This window comes from Cherax quadricarinatus, chromosome 76, assembly GCF_038502225.1.
Source record: "Cherax quadricarinatus isolate ZL_2023a chromosome 76, ASM3850222v1, whole genome shotgun sequence".
Taxonomy (NCBI): Eukaryota; Metazoa; Arthropoda; class Malacostraca; order Decapoda; family Parastacidae; genus Cherax; species Cherax quadricarinatus.
In genome coordinates this window covers 2403565-2427783 of record NC_091367.1, presented here as the reverse complement: position 1 = coordinate 2427783, position 24219 = coordinate 2403565, and the positions used below count along the sequence as shown (strand labels likewise).

Here is a 24219-nt window from a genome sequence, read left to right as displayed (position 1 = left end):
TTATATAATGGCAGCAGGGGGTTAAGGAACAGATTGGAAAGTATGGATTGGCATGTGGCTGTATACCAAGATACTGTCTTCTAATTTCCTCATTCCATGTGCTTTTAGCATTTGTCTTAATACAATCTATTGTTGCAGCTGTTTGTGCTTTCATCCTTCTTAATACAGCACTCTCTTCACATTAACTTTTTTGCTTTTATTGAAATATGTATATCTAATTTCTCCTTATCTGAAGCATGAAATTTATGCTTCCACCATTTCACTATCTACATTCAACAGTTTTGTCATTATTTTCTTTTCTACCTCCTTATCCTGTCTCTCATTACTTTCCTTTCATTCTTAACTTAAAAATCCATTTGTTTTCTATATATCCTCATTTCTCTCTCTCCAAAGAGGTGGTGCGGGATTACCAAAACTGTTGTCCAGAGGGCTGAGGAAGGGTTGTTGAGGTGGTTCGGACATGTAGAGAGAATGGAGCAAAAGAGTGTATCAGTCTGTAGTGGAAGGAAGGCGGGGTAGGGGTTGGCCTAGGAAAGGTTGGAGGGAGGGGGTAAAGGAGGTTTTGTATGCGAGGGGCTTGGACTTCCAGCAGGCATGCGTGAGCATGTTTGATAGGAGTGAATGGAGGCAAATGGTTTTTAATACTTGACGTGCTGTTGGAGTGTGAGCAAAGTAACATTTATGAAGGGGTTCAGGGAAACCGGCAGGCCGGACTTGAGTCCTGGAGATGGGAAGTACAGTGCCTGCACTCTGAAGGAGGGGTGTTAATGTTGCAGTTTAAAAACTGTAGTGTAAAGCACCCTTCTGGCAGGACAGTGATGGAGTGAATGATGGTGAAAGTTTTTCTTTTTCGGGCCACCCTGCCTTGGTGGGAATCGGCCAGTGTGATAATAAACAAAAAATAACAAGGCACAATACCATGGCTGGAACAATACACAAATAACCTGCACATAGGAGAGAGGAGCTTACGACAATGTTTTGGTCCAACTTGGACCACTCTCTGTACTTTACATTACCACTACTACTGTTACTACCACTACCAGCCTTACTACTACTAATACTTCCACTACCTGCCTTACCACTATTACTACTACTCCCCACCTCTCTTGTTCCATCCCTGCCAGTTGGCCTATATATACTGGCTCCATCTCTTTTTCTTTTAGTGTGACTTGGTAAATAGTCCAAGTTGGACTGAAACATTGTTGTAAGCTCCTCTCTCCTATGTGCAGGTTATTTGTGTATACATTTCATTTTATTAGCAGTTTGGAGGGATATGTTGTGTATCTTTATACATTCTTCTTTCTTTCAACACACCGGCTGTATCCCACTGAGGCAGGGTGGCCCAAAAGGAAAAACGAAAGTTTCTCCTTTTACATTTAGTAATATATACAGGAGAAGAGGTTGCTAGCCCCTTGCTCCCGTCATTTTAGTCGCCTCTTACAACATGCACGGCTTACGGAGGAAGAATTCTGTTCCACTTCCCCATGGAGATAAGAGGAAATAAACAAGAATAAGAACTAGAAAGAAAATAGAAGAAAACCCAGAGGGGTGTGTATATATATGCTTGTACATGTATTGGCAGTTTGGAGGGATATGTTGTGTATCTTTATATGTGTATGCTTCTAAACTGTTGTATTCTGAGCACCTCTGCAAAAACAGTGATAATGTGCGAGTGTGGTGAAAGTGTTGAATTGATGATGAAAGTATTTTCTTTTTGGGGATTTTCTTTCTTTTTTGGGTCACCCTGCCTCGGTGGGAGACGGCCAACTTGTTGAAAAAAAAAAAAAAAGATGTATGTGTAGTGTGACCTAAGTGTAAGTAGAAGTAGCAAGACGTACCTGAAATCTTGCATGTTAATGAGACAGAAAAAAGGACACCAGCAATCCTTCCATCATGTAAAACAATTACAGGCTTTCGTTTTACACTCACTTGGCAGGACGGTAGTACCTCCCTGGGCGGTTGCTGTCTACCAACCTACTACCTAGGATCTTTATATATACATATTCTTCTAAACTGTTGTGTTCTGAGTGCCTCTGCAAAAACAGTGATTATGTGTGAGTGAGGTGAAAGTGTTGAATGATGATGAAAGTATTTTCTTTTTGGGGATTTTCTTTCTTTTTGGGTCACCCTGCCTCGGTGGGAGACGGCTGACTTGTTAAAAAAAAAAAAAAAAATTCATTTCTCCTATACTGACCCTCCTGTAGCCATAAACCTCTGCTGCATACTTTATACATGTATATTCATACATGCATACTGTATATATAATTTTTTAACCCAGATTCGTTTACGAGAGACTGAACATGAAAGTTACACTCCTGATGCATCGGTGTGGCAAAAGGTTTTTCCTTACACAAACTGCCTGCTTGACAAAACTAACTCTGTTTCAAGGGGATCTCTAGTTCATGTCCCAACATTGGATTCTGAAGATATAGCTTCAATATTAGCATATATGAAGAGTAAAAATCCAAATTTTCCTGTTTATAGAGTTTTTAAATCATACTATGATATGAAGAAAAGAGCTGTCGAATTGTACAGAAAAGAGCTGGAGAAAGAGAGGCAGGCTGTTATTGTTCTGGATGACAATGATGTTAAGGTAAAGAAGAAACTCAGGCTGAAAACCAAATCAACAGTGTTGAGTAGGAGTAAACGATGCAAACTAGCTGGTACAAGAGGACAGGAAGAAGAAGCAAGTATACAAGAGAGGTCAAGTTTACCATTGTGGCATGAAAAAACTCCACACTCATGGACGCAAGTCTTTGCACCAAAAAATGGCAAACAAGTCATAGGAAACACAGGTATGTTGTTTGTTTTTGGTGATACTGTGTGTGTTGCTAAACATGTTTAGCAACACACAGTGCAAAGTCTGCTGGGGACATATAGAGGTTGTTGTTTTCAAGTTATTCAAAACATTTATATTTCAATTTTGAAAAAATGGTTTACACAATGGGTGGTTGCTGTGGCCTTCAATTTTTACTTTTGTTTTAAGGTTTGCAGAGAGTAAGAGTGAGCATACATGTGCAGCAGTTTTAATGAATTTATTCCAGATATTGGAGTCAGTGATAATGTGTGGTATATCACTGCATATTAATCTTCTTGGATACAGTATGGTAAATCTTGACATAGCATGGTACATAATTCCCTGAAAATCACCGAGCAACTTTAAAATATGCAAATTAAGCTGTTTTATGTAAATAGTTTTTTTATAGCTTCATTATAGCTTAGCTTCTACTTTGGCCATCCTCACTTATGGAGATGTTGATCTATGCCTTTTGGGATGAGATGAATAGCTGTGGTTCTTGCACAGATGTTAATGTAATCTTCAGCAGTTGATGGATATTTTGGAATCACCCAGTTTTCTATAATGCATCTGCATTGTGTTAACTTGCATTGATTTGTAGAGGTCATAAGGCATCAATTGCTCTAGATTCAATTTCAGCATAAAGTGCCTATCCATGTTAGTATCTAAAGAAACCATTTTTAATCTGGTTATAGGCAAGCATATTTTTGCATATGATTTGCAGCGTGGCCTGTATTTCTTCTCTGCTTTTCCTTCTCCTTTTCCTGAGACTTTGTCACCTCCAGTAATTCTTCTGCAGCCACTCCTGTCATTTTTGCTTTAGCATTTGCAATGTATATTGTGCAAAAATGCCTTAAATGTTTTCTTTCCTGTACCTTAGAGTGTGCTCAAGATTTTTTCTTCTTGTGAACATTTTGTTGCCTACTAAAACCTGAAACTTACAATTTTTAGTTGTAGTAAACTATATTCAGTTGTCATCTACTGCAGAAAACGTGAAAAGGCTCAAGATGTGGCTACAAGAGTGGAAAAGGAAGTGCCAGGCTTATGCAAATAAGCAGAAAAGCATGAAGAAAAAATTATCTAGAAAAGGTAAGACAAATTATTAATTATTAATGGCATTTAATTATTAATGACCATTATTAATGGCATTTAATTATTAATGACCATTATTAATGGCATTTAATTATTAATGACCATAAAAAATATAAATGAAAACATTATAGTGAATGCAGGTGTCTTCATTAACTTTTGAGAGTACAGTACAGTATAGTAATGGAAGCAGTAGTTAAGTGTAGGGATCTCTTCAGCATCTTTCACATAGACATTGCAATAAACAAATAAGCAAGGATTTCTCCATACTAAAAACAGTTATTTCACACCAGATGATTGGTTTGAGGAATCAGACAAGTCCAGCAGTTGGGACGAAGATGAGTTCGTTAACACCTATCTTCTCTGTGGACCTCCTGGCATTGGCAAAACTGCGGCAGTATATGCCCTGGCTGCTGAACTTGGCTATAGGGTAAGTTATTTGCATTAGTCATATTTTATTTCTTAGAGAATTTAAGAAACCATGTTACTGAGAGCAAATTTTATATGGAACTCTTTGGACTTCACTGTTCTTACAATGTTAAGGTAAGGCTTGTTATTTTGTTATTATATATTATGAACAAGAAGGCGTTAGGAAAGGTAGGGCATGTGTATACCAAGCATTTACAGTGACCCATATAAATGAACAGTATTTAGATAAGGGTAAAGAGGTTTTTGTTGAATTTATGAATTTGGAAAAGGCATATGATAGGGTGGATAGGGAAGGAATGTGGCAATGTCACAAGTGTATGAATAGGTGGTGGGTTACTGAAAGCAGTTAAGAGATTTTATGAGAATAATGAGACTCAGGTTAGAGTATGTAGGAGAGAGGGAAATTTTTTCCCAGTGAAAGTATGCCTTAGACAGGGATGCATGATGTCACCATGGTTGTTTAATATACAGTCTCTCCTCACTCGTTTACCAACGACTCGGACTTACAGGCTCTCTGACCAGTATGCCTACCTAAATTATGTATATTAGAGCTGATTTCCTCTATTCTGTTTATTACAATATGCAGTACACTACTGTATAAATATTTAAAAATATACCAGAAATGTTATAAATGGTGCAGAGGTTACACAATATCCATGTAAGAGAAGGAAATTAAAACTGAACATAGGAAAGATTAATGTGATAAAGATTACAAAAAATTCAGGTAATGAAAAATTGGATATCAGATTGGAGGGAGGGAGTATATGGGAAGGGAATGTATTCAGATATTTGGGAGTGGACTTGTCAGCAAATGTGTCTGTGAAAGATGTGGTGAATCATAGAATTAATGAGTGGTGCACTGAGGAGTCTGTGGAGACAAAGAATGTTATCCATGGAAGCAAAAAGGGAAATGTATGAGAGTATACTGGTACCAATGCTCTTATATGGGTATGAAGCATGTGTGATGAATGTTGCAGCAAGAAGACTGGAGGCAGTGGTGCATCTGAGGGAAACGTGTGGTGTGAATGTTATGCAGAGAATCCATAGCTTGGAGATTAGGAGGAGGTGCGGGGTTTCTAAAAGTACTGTTCAGAGGGCAGAGTGAGGGTTGTTGAGGTGGTTCAGATATTTAGAAAGAATGGAGCGAAACAGACTGACTTAGAAGGCGTATGAATCTGTAGTGGAAGGGAGGCAGGGTAGGGGTCATCTTAGGAAGGATTGGAGGGAGAGGGTAAGGGTGGTTTTGTGTGTGAGGCGCTTAGTCTTCCAGCAAGTATGCGTGAGCTTGTTAGATAGGAGCCAGTAGAGGCAAATGGTTTTTATGACTTGACAGGCTGTTGGAGTGTGAGCAAAGTAACATTTGTGAAGTGATTCAAGAAACCAGTTAGCTGGACTTGAGTCCTGTAGGTGGGAAGTACAGTGCCTGTGCTCTGAAGGATTGGTGGAGATATGCTGCAGTTTTTGAACTGTAGTGTAGATATGCCTCTGGAAAGACAGTGATGGACCGAGTGGTGAAAGTGCTTCGTCTTTTGTGGGTCACTCTGCCTCGATGGGAAATGGCCGATGTGTTAATAAAAAAAAATAGTGTCAGTGCAGATTGTTTCTAATTTAACCCTTTCAGGGTCAAGACTGCTGATCTCAGACTTGCTCTCAGGGTTGCAGAATTTAAAAAATATATATTTTTTCTTTTTGGGGATTTTCTTTCTTTTTGGGTCACCCTGCCTCGGTGGGAGACAGCCGACTTGTTGAAAAAAAAAAAAATCTTATGAAAGGATACAAAATCTTTCTAGAGGTAATGAAACCAAAAGTATGAAATTTGATGGAAAATTTACACAATTACGCTTTCGCAAATTTAGTGGTGTCAGCGATATTTACACATTGGAGATTCCACCCACTTTGAGCCCTGTTTTGGCTAATTACATTGTTCTAGTCATCCAAACTGATAGCTATTTTGCTGGTATGCCTTCTAGTGATTGAATACAGGAAACTACTCATTTACCTATTTCAACTACCCAATAAAGTCATCAGAAATTGGTAATTTGGCCAATTTCCCACAAAAAAAAACTGCAAGTTTAAAAATAGGTCCAGAATAAACAATGTTGCATTCCTGGCACTAAAAAAATAATTTCCTCTGTTCATTAGTTATGTCCCCAGGCCTCTCTTATATTACCTGGAGTTTACCTGGAGAGAGTTCCGGGGGTCAACGCCCCCGCGGCCCGGTCTGTGACCAGGCCGCCTGGTGGATCAGAGCCTGATCAACCAGGCTGTTACTGCTGGCTGCACGCAAACCAACGTACGAGCCACAGCCCGGCTGGTCAGGAACCGACTTTAGGCGCTTGTCCAGTGCCAGCTTGAAGACTGCCAGGAGTCTGTTGGTAATCCCCCTTATGTATGTTGGGAGGCAGTTGAACAGTCTCGGGCCCCTGACACTTATTGCATGGTCTCTTAATGTGCTAGTGACACCCCTGCTTTTCATTGGGGGGATGTTGCATCGTCTGCCAAGTCTTTTGCTTTCGTAGTGAGTGATTTTCGTGTGCAAGTTCGGTACTAGTCCCTCTAGGATTTTCCAGGTGTATACGTATAATCATGTATCTCTCCCGCCTGCGTTCCAGGGAATACAGGTTTAGGAACCTCAAGCGCTCCCAGTAATTGAGGTGTTTTATCTCCGTTATGCACGCCGTGAAAGTTCTCTGTACATTTTCTAGGTCAGCAATTTCACCTGCCTTGAAAGGTGCTGTTAGTGTACAGAAATATTCCAGCCTAGATAGAACAAGTGACCTGAAGAGTGTCATCATGGGCTTGGCCTCCCTAGTTTTGAAGGTTCTCATTATCCATCCTGTCATTTTTCTAGCAGATGCGATTGATACATTGTTATGGTCCTTGAAGGTGAGATCCTCCGACATGATCACTCCCAGGTCTTTGACGTTGGTGTTTCGCTCTAAGATGGTCATAGTTTTTTTCCACATTATGCACTGCTTACTGCAGGATTTTTTTTTAATATTGTGCTCACTTACCATATAGACCCATTTTCTCATCTCTGGGCCCAAATTTACCGCTCACAGCTTGTCTGAGTGAACCGAGCTCATGGTGTAGAACTATGGGACTGACCCTAGCTTCAAAGCTGTAGTACAACAGGACCAGCCCCGAAAGGGGTAAGATCCTCAGTGATGAGGTAGTCCAAAACATATAAAATGATAGGTAGGACAATAGGGGAATTCAACTGAATTTAGAAGAACAGACTGGGACTTTTGTTTTTATTAAATGGGAAGAATGGTGTGAAGTTTTTAATGATATATTGCAGTTAAAAGGACATATGTAGTGTACTGAAAGCAAAGTAGGTGAAGCTAGAAGCTGTAACTAGCAAAGGTGGTGGAAAAATAGCTGAAAGTAAAGTAGGACAAGGAAGAGAAACAGTAAGTCATTAAGGACCATATTAAATGGAATCACTTTAAATGTGCAGTACAGGGCATAGATATGGACCCTATGATCTGCTACACTCTTGCTATGCTTGCTAGAAATAATGCATTCAGTTGATTTATAGTTTTGTAGTACATAATAGTTTTGTTTGAAACCCTGTTTTATTTGTTCCATTAGTGTACGTAAAGTGACAATATGTACAATATACAGGTCGGCCATCACTAATCCGGCAATCAGTTATCCGGTTCCATCAGTAATCCAGCACTAATTTCAGCTAGCATAATTTGAAATTTCATCATTATACTGACTCAGAAATTGTGCAGATGGTTGTAAATCCACAGCAGCAAGCCAATGGAGGAGAAAGCAGTGATGAAAATGAGGAAGATGTGGCAGAAAGAGTTTCTGTTGATAGGCTAATTCAGTTGACAGGTAAAATGCTAAAAGGTCTAGAGCAACACAGTTTTATAAGTGAACAAGAAATAATGAACGTTTACATGCTGCAGGATATACTAATCAAAGAAAGGCCAAAATATAAGTGTATTCTAACCTAACCACTCTGTAATCCAGCAAACTCACTACAGGTCCCAGTGATGCCGTATTAGTGATGGCCGACCTGTACTTGGTTAAACTATCTAATGGATAAATTGTTATTTATAAGTACTGTACACAAATCTAATACTGTATTATATATTTGATTTTTTAATAGTTTGGAGCCAGTACATTTAATGTTCTCGTATTAGAGTAAAGAGGACTTTTCAAACAAACCTCTTCAGTGACATCCATTTTTAGGTACACCTACCATCCGACTTACGACCGAGTTCGGTTCCGAGAAACCGGTCATAAGTCGAAATGGATGTAAGTCGAACTTTACTACTGAATATTAACATCACATTTTTGTAATGACTTTATTGTTTTATTTTGGTATTTCATGTTTTACTTTACCTTTTATGCTGTTAGTACTGTATTTTATACTGTAAGGTTTAGGATAAACACTGTGTACAACACAAATAGTTGTTTATTTCCCAGAAATTTGTCAAAAAAACACGGTCGTAAGTCGAGCAGGTCGTAAGTCGGATGGTAGGTGTATTTATTATATTTCTATTATTTTTTAACCTTTCTCTCCCACATTTCTTTTCTACATTTCCTAGGCAAGGATTTCCCTTTCCATGTACAGTAATTAATGTAATGAAGATACTGTAATGATAAATTGAACATAAACTAGGATAGGTAGGGGGTGTGTGGACCAGGTGTTTACAGTGAAACATATAAGTGAACAGTATTTAGATAAGGCTAAAGAGGTCTTTGTGGCATTTATGGATTTGGAAAAGGCGTATGACAGGGTGGATAGGGGGGCAATGTGGCAGATGTTGCAAGTGTATGGTGTAGGAGGTAGGTTACTGAAAGCAGTGAAGAGTTTTTACGAGGATAGTGAGGCTCAAGTTAGAGTATGTAGGAAAGAGGGAAATTATTTCCCAGTAAAAGTAGGCCTTAGACAAGGATGTGTGATGTCACCGTGGTTGTTTAATATATTTATAGATGGGGTTGTAAGAGAAGTAAATGCGAGGGTCTTGACAAGAGGCGTGGAGTTAAAAGATAAAGAATCACACACAAAGTGGGAGTTGTCACAGCTGCTCTTTGCTGATGACACTGTGCTCTTGGGAGATTCTGAAGAGAAGTTGCAGAGATTGGTGGATGAATTTGGTAGGGTGTGCAAAAGAAGAAAATTAAAGGTGAATACAGGAAAGAGTAAGGTTATGAGGATAACAAAAAGATTAGGTGATGAAAGATTGAATATCAGATTGGAGGGAGAGAGTATGGAGGAGGTGAATGTATTCAGATATTTGGGAGTGGACGTGTCAGCGGATGGGTCTATGAAAGATGAGGTGAATCATAGAATTGATGAGGGAAAAAGAGTGAGTGGTGCACTTAGGAGTCTGTGGAGACAAAGAACTTTGTCCTTGGAGGCAAAGAGGGGAATGTATGAGAGTATAGTTTTACCAACGCTCTTATATGGGTGTGAAGCATGGGTGATGAATGTTGCAGCGAGGAGAAGGCTGGAGGCAGTGGAGATGTCATGTCTGAGGGCAATGTGTAGTGTGAATATAATGCAGAGAATTCGTAGTTTGGAAGTTAGGAGGAGGTGCGGGATTACCAAAACTGTTGTCCAGAGGGCTGAGGAAGGGTTGTTGAGGTGGTTCGGACATGTAGAGAGAATGGAGCGAAACAGAATGACTTCAAGAGTGTATCAGTCTGTAGTGGAAGGAAGGCGGGGTAGGGGTCGGCCTAGGAAAGGTTGGAGAGAGGGGGTAAAGGAGGTTTTGTGTGCGAGGGGCTTGGACTTCCAGCAGGTATGCATGAGCGTGTTTGATAGGAGTGAATGGAGACAAATGGTTTTTAATACTTGACGTGCTGTTGGAGTGTGAGCAAAGTAACATTTATGAAGGGGTTCAGGGAAACCGGCAGGCCGGACTTGAGTCCTGGAGATGGGAAGTACAGTGCCTGCACTCTGAAGGAGGGGTGTTAATGTTGCAGTTTAAAAACTGTAGTGTAAAGCACCCTTCTGGCAAGACAGTGATGGAGTGAATGATGGTGAAAGTTTTTCTTTTTCGGGCCACCCTGCCTTGGTGGGAATCGGCCAGTGTGATAATAAAAAAAAAAAAAAACTAGGATTAATATATAATTTTTTTAGCATGTTGGCAGTGTCCCACGAAGATAGTGACCCAAACAAGAAGAAACTTTTTCACCATCATTCACTCAGGCACTGTCTTGCCAGAAGTGTGCTGACATAACAGCTTAGATGACCCTCTGAACTGCAATATACCTAGTCCTTCAGAGTGCAGGCAATATGCTTCCCACCTCCACAACTCAAGTCCAGCAAACTGGTTTCCCAGAATACCTTCATAAATGTTACCTTGCTCACACTCCAACAATACCTCAAATCATAGAATCACCTGTATCCACTCATTCATATTTAACACACTTGCATGAGCCAAGTTCTTTGCATGCAAAACCTCTTTTACCCCCTTACTCCAACCTTTCCTAGGACAATCCCTACCTCTCCTTCCCTCCAGCCCAGATTTATACATCCTCATAGTCAACCTATTTTTCTCCAACCTCTTTAAATGTCCAAACCACCTCAACAACCTCTCCTCAGGTCTCTGAATAATACTTTTGGTAACCCCCAAACCTCCTAATCTCCAAACACCGATTTTTTTTTTTTTTTTTTGCACAATATTCTCGCCACACATTGGCCTCAAACATGACATCTCCATTGTCTCCAGTCTCCTCCATGTTTCTCCATTTAAAACCCATGTTTTGCTCAAGACTATACTCTGGTACATTCCCCTGAAGGATAATATAATAAAATTATTGATGTTTGTAGGTTCTGGAGGTGAATGCATCCTCTCGAAGACCTGGGCGTCAGGTTATGAGCCAGCTTGTTGAAGCCACTCAGTCTCACTCAGTATCAAATAATTCATCTCATGCTAGCGGAACAGTAGCAGCCATGTTTGCAGCAAAGTTGCGTAGCCCTTCAAAAAAAGGTGAGTACGGTAAGCATACAAGTGAGTTTTTAAATTTATTAACATTCGTCTATTCTGTAGTTCACCTCCAGTGCCCATCTGCCGAGATATACATCCACTCCCAAATACAATGGACCCCCGCCTTACGATCAGGTCCCAACTCGACCAATTATGTAAGTGTATTTTTGTAAGTGCTTTAGTAGGTGTATTTTTGGGGGTCTGAAACGGACTAATCTAATTCGCAATATTCCTTATGGGAACAAATTCGGTCTATAACGGCACCCAAACAGACTTCTGGATTGAAATAATATCGTTAGGCGGGGGTCCACTGTATTTGAATACATGCTTCCTTCCTCCAATCTGGTATATAACCTTTCATTGCCTAGACTTTTTATTACTCTCATCACCTTGCTCTTTTCTGTATTCACCTTTAATTTCCTCATTTTAATTTTTTTTAAACAAGTCGGCCGTCTCCCACTGAGGAAGGGTGACCCAAAAAGAAAGAAAATCCCCAAAAAGAAAATACTTTCATCATCATTCAACACTTTCACCTCACACATAATCACTGTTTTTGCAGAGGTGCTCAGAACAACAGTTTAGAAGCATATATGTACAAAGATGCACAGCATATCCCTCCAAACTGCTAATATCCCGAACCCCTCCTTTAGAGTACAGGCATTGTTCTTCCCATTTCCAGGACTCAAGTCCGGCTATATAAAAATAACCGGTTTCCCTGAATCCCTTCACTAAATATTACCCTGCTCACACTCCAACAGATTGTCAGGTCCCAAATACCATTCATCTCCATTCACTCCTATCGAACACGCTCATGCACGCCTGCTGGAAGGTAAACTCATTTTAAATACCACCCCAAATTCCTCCAACAACCTCTATTACTGATATTAAGAAGTTTCCTTTATTTAATTTTTCATGTCCTTTTATGATATTTTATGTGATTACCATGTCTCCTCTTTCCCTCCTATAAGCCATCTTTAGTGTTTTCAGCCTTTCATCATAACATACCTTTTTTTAACTCGTAACTATTTTGAAAATCCCTTCTTCTGTATGCACTACTAAATTTTAAGAGAACCTTTCATATTTCTTTTTTAGGTCACCCTGCCTGATTGGGATATGGCCAGTTTGTTGGAAAAAAAATATTTTGAAGCTCTTCTATGGGCATTGTCCATTTCCCTGCCAATTTCTTTTCTTCATGCAAAATCTTAAGGATTTTCCAAAGTGGATAGCTCAGTACTTTTTCAAATTCTTTTTTAAAACTCATGTTCCTCTCCCATCTTGTCCTCTTGCTTCAATCTGTATGATACTGGTCACATTATCTTAACCCTTAAACTGTCCAAATGTAGATCTATGTTCATGCACGTAGCGCTCTGAACGTAGATCTATATTTTTTCACATAAAGCCTGTAAAAACGGATGAAGATCTACGTTTGGAGCGCTTCGTGCATGAATGAAGATCTATATTTGGACAGTTTAAGGGTTAAAGCATGAAATTTTTGTTCACTATTACCAAGATTTACTATCTCTGAAAATGCAGGACACTGTTGAAAAGTTGGTCTGCCTATTGTTTCCATTGTATTTCACAAGAGAGCTTACAAACAACCAGAAAGAATGTGTTGACACAGAATTGATCTCAGGCACTCAGCCTGTTCTTTGTTGAAATCAAGAGGCAGCTTCTTTCTCTAATATCTTGTAGTTGCTGCAGAATGCTCCCTTAGGTTAGACAGTGTTTTGGCTTCCCTTTCATAAGGTAAGCTCTCTAACAGCAGTGTGGTGTGAATTGATAAAGAGCTACAAAGAAAGAATGGAAGAGCTAAGTCTGGGAAACAGACAGAGTAACCAAGCACTATAAGCTATTTACCAGGGATGTAACAAAAATAAGAAGGCATGGTTGGGAATTTCACACCCAAAGATATAAGAAAACATTTCTTCAATACAGGAGTGGAAGTGGAATAAACTGAATAATGACTCAGGGGAAGCAGACTTCACATAGGTTCAAAAATAGATATCACTGCTATTTCACATTAGTTTTTAGAAAGTTAAGAGGCAGGACTATGAACCAGAGCTCACCCCCTTTCCCCATTCCTCCCTCCTCACTACAAACCCAAATAATTAATTACAGTACTTTACATATTTACGTAAGCACTTTGTGATTTTGTTAACTGAAAGTGATACTAATGTCGACTTGCTAATGCTTTTGATTGTCCTGAAGCTAAAATTACTAAGTGTTGTATTTTTTATTTTTTTTATCTTAATTTTCTAATAGTTCACTGTATAAATTTTGTCTCTGCAGCACCCCATTTCAGCCTGGGAGAAGAAAGCCAAGACTCCAATAATAAAGATTTAGAGAAGACAAAAGCCTTCTCTCTTGTTTTATTCGAAGATGTAAGTAAAACTGTATCTGTGTTGAATATATATGGAGCACAGTTAATGGCTCTATTTAATTTTGATTTACTGCAGAATCTTTTGAAACAATATTTTCAGCCCAAAAACACATAATAGACATTATGCTTACGATGTTAAAACGTTTCTGAAAATTGTCAGTCAGGTGTTTGGAACTATGAACTTATTTTTCCCATAGACACCCAAGTCATGATCAGAGATGAATTCCAGAGCCTTAGTATTCCGTATTAGATTTCATTTATTTTTTTAACTAAGAATTTATCAAATATTTTACATTCAGTACTGTTCATTTTCACTTAAAAATGGTAATAAACATTAATGAATGTATGCATGGTCAAACTGATTATAAATACAGTATTATTATCAAAATAAGTGCTGAACCCATGTGGGTTTCACAGAAATCGAAGTGTCGTCCATTTTCACTTACAATTTATGGGTTAGTTATGAAGAGGGATTCACTCAGAGTGAATTATAGTAGATACTATATTACTGATATTATTTCCTATTTCTTAATATGTTTTTATAAATTACATTTAATTGCTTTTGTCCACCTCCATGGTTTGGTGTATTGAAATAAATTCATTTAATATTCCAAGTCTTAGTGATTGATGGGATTATAGTACTGCATTTGCTGATTATTTTACTTCATTTAAATCTCTCTCTAGATTGATATTGTATTTGAAGAATGGGATGATGGCTTCATCTCGACTGTCAACAATTTCATGGCAACCAGTAAGAGGCCTATTGTATTAACTGTGACTCAGGCTTCACCAAGTATCCTCTCAAGAATAAAGGGAATATATGAAAAGATGGAGTTTACAACACCATCAGAAGATCTTATTGGTACTGTATAATAATAACAACCTGTTTGCAGAAGCAGTACATACTAACCTCTTTGTAACCATTGGAACACAGCTTTACTCACTGTCTTGTCTTCAGTACAGTATTTAATATATTAAATCATTTTTGAAAATTTCTAATGTAACTCTTACTGCCTTCCCTCATAACTCATTCCATTGTTCTACCTTTCATTGAAGAAAATCTTTCTATTATTTTGGAGTCTTCTTCCTTAGTTTAAGAATATCCTTATCTCTTGTTTTCTATCCTTGTAAAATCTTATGCAATATTTGGTTATCATGTCTCCTATTTCTTCATAATTCATATTGTATTAATGTTGGTAGAATTACCGACAATATGTTAGGTAAAAGGACATGAGCGCAACTAATGTGACATTTCATTGTGGCAACATTTCGCTCTCCAGGAGCCCGAATAGTAATCAAAGAACCCAGTTTCCGCAGATGTAAATGCCTTGAATCATCATTAATCACTGTTTCTAGTACAATCAAGCAAAATAAAGGCAGCTTCATCATCTCTGAAGTATTAGCAAAAATCCTCCTCAAAACAATAAACCCTACCATCACATAGTCTACTACTAATACTACGCAAGAACTTGACAGAGGAGGAACACTGAAACAGACCTCAAATCCAACCACTAACAGAAGTATTTGTCTAACCTATTTTTATACTACCCAAAGAATAGCTTTTATAATCTTTTACTCATGTGCAAGTTGATTGTTCTACTATATTGTATTACTACTACAACTAATACTACTACTACCACTAGCATTACACCTCACTCTAAGTCTATATATACCCTCTGTGTCCGTGTATTGTTTGTAATGGCTTGATAAAGCTCGTGGAGAGTGAAACGTTGCCACAACAAAATGTCACATTAGTTACACTTGTATCATTTTACCTAACATAATTCATATTGTTTATGTCTTGGAGCAATTTCTAACTTAACCTGTCTGCCCTATTTTTTTTTTTTTTTTTTTTTTTTTTTTTTTTTTTTTTTTTATGCAGACAATCTTACAGCTGGAGTTTTTTTTTTTTTTTTTTTAGCTTGTTTTGTAGTTTCAGTAAATAATTTAGCAAATTTTTACAGCACAGCATTTGCAGCTGGTGAGTTTGGCCAATGGATATCATATCTGCTTTAAAGACCTAGTAATCCTTGTGAACACAAACAAAAGTGATATAAGACAGTCCATACTTGACCTTCAACTGCTGGCCATTTCAGGCTCATCACATGACCGGTGTGACTGTAGAACGTGTGAGGTATGTTTTTTAATAAGTCTGGCAAGATTTATTCATATGGTTTATTTCAAAAGTGGAATTCTCATTTCATGCTGCTATGTAAAATATATTTTGAACTCTTAACATACATACATTGGTGATTATCCATAGTTTTGACAATATTTTTAGCTTGTCAAGGAAGCAAGGTTTGTTATACAACTGCCATCAGTGTTGAATATCTTAACATTTTAAATTTTCCAGTTTTTGGGTATCATAATTAAGTTCTTAGTTAAAAGTTTAGATTTCAGTTTTTGTATCCACAGTTGAGTGTTATTGTCTTAGGGTAAATTCTTGTTATATTAACCTATTGACCAAAACAGTGCTGTAACTTACAGACTAAACAATCTGAATGATTCTACATTCATCCACATGCTGTGTATCTAGGGATGGTCCTGGAGATAAGATTTTTATGTTTTTCTCACTGACTTGCCACATTCACCTCCCCTACCTTCATCTGTGTTTCCATCATGTGCCTACAGGGGCATTTCCCATCACAGTAGGGTAATGCCAAAACAGGAAACACTGCTGTCTTCTAAGATAGCACAATTTAAATGATCATCTAAACTGCAACATCTCCATTTTTCCAGAGTGCAGACAGTGTACCTTCCCATTCCAGGACTCAAATCCGACTAAGTTCCTTGGAATCTTTTCACATATGTTACCTTGCTTGCATTCCATTATGTCGTATCCCAAAAATTGTTTTTCTTCATTCACTCTGATTTAACATACTCACACATGCCTGCTGGATACTCAAGCATATACCGTTCAAAACTACCTTCATCCCCTCATTGCAGTCCTTCCTGGAATGACCCCCCAACCCCTCCCTCCCTTCCCTAGATTTATACACCCACATGGTCAATCTGTTTTGTTCCATTCTTCCTAAATTACAAACTCTCTCAACCCTCTTCTTTGCATTCTGAATTGTACAGCACCTTTCATATTCTAATAACATGGTATTCTGCTCAGAATTTATAAGGTCAGCATAAATGTCTTTGTGCATCTAGGAAAACTTTTCACTTTTTTTTTTATCACTTCATGCTGCAGGTAATGAGTATTATTAAAAAAAATTAGATGTGAAGTTTAATGAAATTCTTTTCCTTATTTCAGGTGACAGATACATCTGTCATCTTGTGCAAGAAAAGCATTGATGGCTCGAGAGGAAAAGATCTGAGCCTAGGTGATATATTCCCGGAAGTAACAAACATTAAACCCAGAGATACTAAGTTATATAAAGCCGGTGTTTGTGGCAAGTTGCAAATGAAGGAAGATTTAAATGTCATGATTTCTGCATTAAAGTCTAATAAACAAGTGGCTGGGAGTGATGGTGTGCAAAAATTAGACAGGAAGATGTCTTGGACTCAAATGGCAGATAATATCAGCTCTTTTCTTCCATTCCCTCTGAAAAAGGAAGTGAATAAAGTAAAAAGATACCCCCTTAGTGCTAATGATCCACTTGTAAAAATGACAAGTTTTTGGCAGCGCAGCAGTTGGTTATCCTTAGACGATGACGATGATGATGATGATGAGCCACAGCCAGATGTTATAGAAGAGGCAGAGGAAAATGTAAAAAAAATTGAAATACCTCTAAATGTACAAAATGCTTCAAAGCTGTGTTTAAATTCATTGTCTAATTTATATGATACATTTACTCAATTAGATATTTTGGATTCTTCCCAATATTTAATTCATCCGAGAATACAAATTAAGGAGCGCGGATGGTGGGTACGCCAGCCAACTGCAGGGCTGAGCGATAGCCAAGGAAGTCTTCACTCACAATGGGCGCCATTAGATGTTATGAATGACATCACTCATGAATTGGGGCAAAAGGCAATGATTCATTGCAATGAAGAAATATGTTCTGTTTTAGAAGCAGTAACTGCAGAGGACTGGCCGCAACTGTGCCTGACCAGTGATAGCAGACAAAAACTGCCAAGTCTTCTGCCATATGTTTCTCTAGATGACAGGTGAGTAGAAAAGTGAATTAAAGATTTAAATATTTAAAATGTACTTATGCTGCATTGGCGTATCTGACCATCGTATGACTGAGTTAGTACTCGCCTATGAATGGTTGCAGGGGTTGAATCTTAGCTCCTGGCCTTGCCTCACAACTTGTTGTTTGCCATATTCTTTTCCTCCTAGCCTTATATCTACTCTTAAAGCTATGTATGGAGCTTGTCTCCACCAGTTCATTCAACTTTCCAGTCATTCTTAAACTGAAGAAATACTTCCTGACATCCCTGTGGGTCATCTGTATCTTTAACTTCCAGCCATGTCTCCGAGTTGTCATTTCTTTTTTTCTTGAGCCACTGATATCACTGATGGTTTCCCAAAATCACCACCTTGTGACATGCTACTTATAGTAGCTTGCTGGTTTTAAAAAATAATGGAATCCTAACTTATTTTAATAGGAGTAATAATAATGCTACAATTAACACAATTTTTGTTTCCAAGTTACTTGTATTTTTTTTTCCCTAGTAAAATTTGGCATACTGTAAGTAAATATATTATCTTATTGTCTAGCTTTTAATATTTATTATTTTCTTTCAGTGAAAGAAGCAGTCATTGGGACCTAATGGGAAGTATAGCATCAAGTTTACCTCTAGTGAACCAACTTAACAGAAGTGTGTATTTAGATTACTTCTCCACACTCAGAAGTATTTCTCGTTATGATGAACTCTGTTCTGCTCTTAGTAAAAAGCGCCGAGGACGCCGTTTCTTAAGCCAGTTAGCACAGTTAGGGCTTCATATTTCAGTACAAAATAAACTAAAAATGGCAAATGCCATGATTACATAATACTGTGCAAATTATGTCAAAATTTTCTTATAAATTTATTTATCATATATTTATTGAAAATATAGAATAAAATATAAATTTCAATTCTATGTACATTGTAAGATTCTTCTGTTGAAAAATTAAAAATGGCCTTTGTTTTATCTAAACAGATTTGTTAAGCAAAATATCAGTATTTTTACATATACAGTGGAACCATGGTTTTCGTCTAATCCGCTCCAGAAGGTTGGCTGAAAACCAATTTGTACAAAAACTGAAGTAATATCCCATAAGAAATAATGTAAATCCAATTAATCCGTTCCAGACAACCAAAAATATTAACAAAAGATACATTTTATAGAGAATAACTATAGTTTTACATACAGAAAACAGTGAGAAATAAATATAAATGTCTAATGAAATGGATAAATGAACATTTAACGTCACTTTTACCTTTATTGAAGACTTGTTGGCGTATGGAAGATGGTGAGGAGGGGAGAGATTATTGTTTGGAAGAGGAATTCCCCTCCATAAGGACTTCAGGTATCAAAGCCCTATCTGAGGTTACTTCCCTTCTTTGTCTTTTACTGGCACTAGGATCAGCTTGAGAGTCACTGGATCCCTGTCATACAAAAAATCTGTCCAGAGAGGACTGTTTCTGGCATCTCTTTAAGATTTGCCTAAAACAGGACATGACATTGTCATTGAATGTGTTGCTGACACGGCTTGCAACAGCTTTGTTACAGTGATATTCCTCCACAAAACTTTTCACCTCGCTTTACTTTGCACAAATGTCCTTAATCGCTGAAGAGGGCATGTTCTTTCCTCTCTCTTCCTCCTCCTATGAAGCAATTTCCTCAGCTAAGGTCTGTTGCTGTTCCAGATGAAGGTCTTGCAGCTCTGCAGTGGTTAGCTCTTCCCTGTGGTCATCCACCAGCTCTTCCACATCCTGGCCACTCACTCACAACCCCATGGACTTCCCCAAAGACAATAGATTCCACAACAGGCGTAGGTTCGTCAGGGTCAGCTGGCACTCAGAACTTTCTTTGGCCCCATGGTGGCTTATTTAACAGTCGCAAGCACAAAAAACAATGGATTATTATGAAATGTTTTGGATGAACGTGTGGTGTAATGCTCACTGAACGAGTTACAAAGGCAGACTGAGTCACGAATGTATGAGCAGCCTCGTCCTGCGGGCAGGTAGACATGTCTGGTGTGATCAATTTCCAAGCGGATGTACGAAAACAGGGAAAATTTCGCCGAAAAAAAAGTGGTCGAAAACTGAATTGTAAGATAACCAGACCGGACAAAAACTGGGGTTCCACTGTAGTATATTTCTTCTTTTAGCAAACCGGTTGTATCCCACGGAGGCAGGGTGGCCCAAAACGAAAAATAGTTTCTCTCTCTAACTTTAGTAATGTACACAAGAGAAGGGGTTATTAGCCCCTTGCTCCCGACATGTTAGTCACCTCTTACGGAGGAAGAATTCTGTTCCACTTTCCCTTGGAGATAGTATATTTATTAATCTAATTATGACAACACCTTGATACGTTGAATCTAGTTTGTGAAAAATCAGCCATGCATAAAAACTTTTGAGGCATTCATTCCTCTATGAGTTCATGTACTAAGTACAGTGGACCCCCAGTATTCGATGGCATCGGTATTCGATAAATCCGGTATTCGATGCATTATATCGCAAAAAAATTTCCTCGGTATTCGATTGAAAACCCGGTATTCGATACGATTCGTACGAGACCTGTCCATATGTGGCCTGAACTGCCCCTTGTGTGCCAGTGTTTACAAGCCAGCCAGTGTGCACGCATCTAAGGATACATTCGGTACATTCCATATTATCACTGTGTTTGGTGCTTGCTTCTACAAAATAAGTCACCATGGGCCCCAAGAAAGCTTCTAGTGCCAACCCTGTGGTAAAAAGGGCGAGAATTAGTATGGAAATTAAGAAAGATTTTGAAGGGTTTGGGGCTAACCCTGAGAAGCCTATACCAGTTGTGGAATACATTGTGCCTACTTCAAAAATTAAGGAAATGTGTGCACAGTGGGTTGAAGTGCAAACCTTTATGGATGAAAATCACCCTAACACAGCTGTTACAGTGACAATGTTGTAGCCCATTTTAGACAAATCGTAAAGGAACGGGAGGTACAGAGCTCTATGGACAGATTTGTTGTGCGACAGAGGTCCAGTGACTCTCAAGCTGGTCCTAGTGGCATTAAAAGAAGAAGGGAAGTAACCCTGGAAAAGGACTTGCTACCTCAAGTCCTAATGGAAGGGGATTCCCCTTCTAAACACTTACACCTCTCCCCTCCTTCCATCCCATCAATCATCACCAGATCTTCATTAAAGGTAAGTGTCAATTATTTTATTGTTATTGTAATTATTCTATTGCATTAAACTTAATATTTCATGTAGTAAATTTTTTTTTTCATACTTTTGGGTGTCTTGCACGGATTAATTTGATTTTCATTATTTCTTATGAGGAAAATTTATTCGGTTTTCGATATTATCGGTATTCGATGAGCTCTCAGGAACGGATTAATATCAAATACCAGGGGTCCACTGTACTGTATGCCATCTGTATCCATGAAAAATTTGTTCCACAAGAAGCTCATGGATGATGAATTCATGAATACTGGACTTGTACATCAGTTGTCAAAAGCAATAGATACATTGTAGAATCCTGTGATCCCAGCAGTTTGATATATAGTAAATTGAACATTTCATCTGTAGTACAAATAGATCTTCTAACAAACATTTTTGTTTTTAACACACCGGCTGTCTCCCACCAAAGTAGGTTGATAAAAATAAAAAAATGCGTTCAGCATTCAGTCACTGCCTTGATGGAAATGTGCTGACATCATGGTTCAGATGACCCTCCAGTCTGCAACATCCTCACCCCTCCTTTAGAGTGCACACACTGACTCAGCACTCAGGCCCAGCTAACCAGTTTCCCTGATTTTTTTTTTTTTTTTTTTTTTCAACAAGTCGGCCATCTCCCACCGAAGCAGGGTGACCCAAAAATTAAGAAAATCCCCAAAAAGAAAATACTTTCATCATCATTCAGCACTTTCACCTCACTTGCACATAATCACTGTTTTTGCAGAGGTGCTCAGAATACAGCAGTTTAGAAGCATATATGTATAAAGATACACAATACATCCCTCCAAACTGCCAATATCCCTTCATAAATGTTACTCTGTTGATACTCCAGATAGCATATTATATGGTGAGGTGCTGTGATAGAAACGAGTCATTGATCCAAGAGCAAAGCTTACACGTAGCACATTAATATCATAAGTGAGTTGCAGATTTGTGAGCCCATCTGAATACTGCAGTAAAAATGTAGAATGTGGCTCCAGGAGTCAGGTATACAGATTACACCATAATAGAGTATCGTCAAGTTTTGTTCAAACCAAGTTCGTGGATAATAAACAACAAGTCGTTAATCCTGGTATGCCAGTCAGAGAATTCATGTATACTGAACTGAGGGTAATTCAGCAGTGGCTACAAAAATATACAGTATTTTTAAATAAAACTCATTCTTAAACATTTGTCGGAGTGACTGAACAGGCTGTGATCCAGGAGGCTTGGTCAGAGTAGTCTGGGTTATGAAGGCAGTAGTGATCCCTGATTATTATTATTATAATCATGGGGGAGCACTAAACCTATAGGATTATACAGCACCAGTGGGGGGGATGTGGAAGGTATTCAGGCTTAATTCAGGGAACTGGAGCACAGATACAATTCCTTAGATCAAGAGCCCTTCACCAGCATCAAAGAACCTTCCTTGAGGTGAGTGATCCTTGAGCCTTAACATGGTAGACTGCATTTTTGAAGATGCCTTAAAAGTTACTTCTGCTTTCATTGTAAACTAAACTTTACCACTTAATGATTTTAGGTTATTTTATTAAAAGGTTAAACTTTATATTTTTATTATTTTTATTACTATCTTTAAAGTGACTAAGTTTCTTCCTGAAAATAAAAGAAAGACAAAAAGAATATAGTTGTTTAGTTTTCAGATAGCCTTGTGATTATCCTTCCATTACTTGTTAGACAGACATTGTATCTACCTATACTAGCATGGGAGTTGATTCCCCCAGCCTCCCTGATGGAAGTCACTGTCGCTAGGTAGCATGTCTGTCTCTTGATTGGTGGATGGAGGATCGAGTTTCCTCCACTTTCTGAATTACCCAGTCTTCTTTAATGCTTCATATGAACAGAAAAAAAAAATAACTGCTAGTGTGAACACTAAACTGTGCTAGGTGTTTCTGATAGAAGGCTGTAGTTTATTTATTTTTCCTGTTTAGCTTTTTGCTGCCATTTAATTTTCTCAATTTACCTTTAGTGGCCATTTTTTAAAATCTGGTACTCTAAGATATCACATACACAAGTTATAATCTTGTGCATACTTCACAAGTTGTTTTCTATATTTTTATTGTAGGATAGTCCTGAAATTACCTACAGAGGGTGTATCTCTGACATCAGTTCCAGCAGAATTGTTTTTAACACAAAGTATCATCCAAAACATTTTCCACCATTATAATACTTTGGTTGAAAACGTGAAGATATTGCATTTTGCTTTTTCATTACAAAAAGTAATGTGAGCATGCTAATAGCCAAACTACAGCCCTAATACACACAATTTTCTGTGCTTTCTTATTTTCTTTTTTTTTTTACTATTGCTTTCTTTTCTTGTATTTTATTTATGTCCTATTTGCTTATTGAGGCATGTCTCACTTTTCATGTTCTTATTTTTCCTGGCCTAAAACCATGTCATTGCAGTAGTACATACTAAACTCAGATTCAGAAATTTATTTTTGCAAAATTTGGATTCACCTAAGTGGTCTCATCCATTTTAACATACTAAGGTGCCTGGAGATCAAAGTCTTGTGCATTTTATTATTGTGATAATAGGGAAAAAATTTAAAATGTGGCATTATATACTTTTTGAGTCATTAACATAACAGTATAGCATCTGTAGATTAAGAAAGAATGAAAGCTATGATTTTAAAAATATTTTTGGACTAAGTGATTGTTGCAGTATAATTTTACTGTACTTAAATTATTATAATCAAGGGGAAGCGCTAAACCCGGAGGATTATACAGCGCCTGGGTGGGGGGATGTGGAAGGCATTCAGGCTTAATTTGGGGAACTGGAGCACAGATCCAATTCCCTAAATCAAGAGCCCCTCACCAACATCAAGGAACCTTCCTTGAGGGGACTGTACTTAAAAAAAAAAAAAAAAAAAGTGTGAGAAAGTAGTGGTTAAACTGTAGTACAGTGGACCCCCGCATACCGATATTAATCCGTGCAAGAGGGGTCATTGTTATGCGAAATAATCGGTATGCGAATGAATTTTCCCCATAAGAAATAATGGAAATCAAATTAATCCGTGCAAGACACCCAAAAGTATGAAAAAAAAATTTTACCACATGAAATATACATTTTCCTACACACAAAGAGAAGGATACATGCACAATAGTAGAGTAGTACATGCACAGTATATATTGTGCATGTACTAGTCTACTAAATGAAGAATAAATGACACTTACCTTTATTGAAGATGCAGCAATGACTGATGAGACACTGTGTCCTGGGAGTGCCTTTTCCTCCTGAGTACTGTAGGTCC

The 24219-nt window shown here is 38.0% G+C and overlaps 1 protein-coding gene across 4 annotated transcripts in view; it reads left to right on the top strand.

Moving 5' to 3' along the window:
* The window catches only part of elg1 (enhanced level of genomic instability 1), a 47326-nt gene extending 23478 nt beyond the window's left edge, over positions 1-23848 (top strand). For all 4 annotated transcript variants that reach the window (XM_053798342.2, XM_053798341.2, XM_070101129.1 and 1 more), the window contains 9 exons: positions 2279-2795; positions 3785-3886; positions 4180-4316; positions 11115-11274; positions 13561-13652; positions 14336-14513; positions 15616-15785; positions 16911-17767; positions 18351-23848. In XM_053798342.2, coding sequence (XP_053654317.2) covers positions 2279-2795; positions 3785-3886; positions 4180-4316; positions 11115-11274; positions 13561-13652; positions 14336-14513; positions 15616-15785; positions 16911-17767; positions 18351-18597 — 2460 coding nt within the window. In that variant the 3' untranslated portion in view covers positions 18598-23848. The remainder of the gene's footprint in view (positions 1-2278; positions 2796-3784; positions 3887-4179; positions 4317-11114; positions 11275-13560; positions 13653-14335; positions 14514-15615; positions 15786-16910; positions 17768-18350) is intronic.
* Positions 23849-24219: the final 371 nt, after the last annotated feature.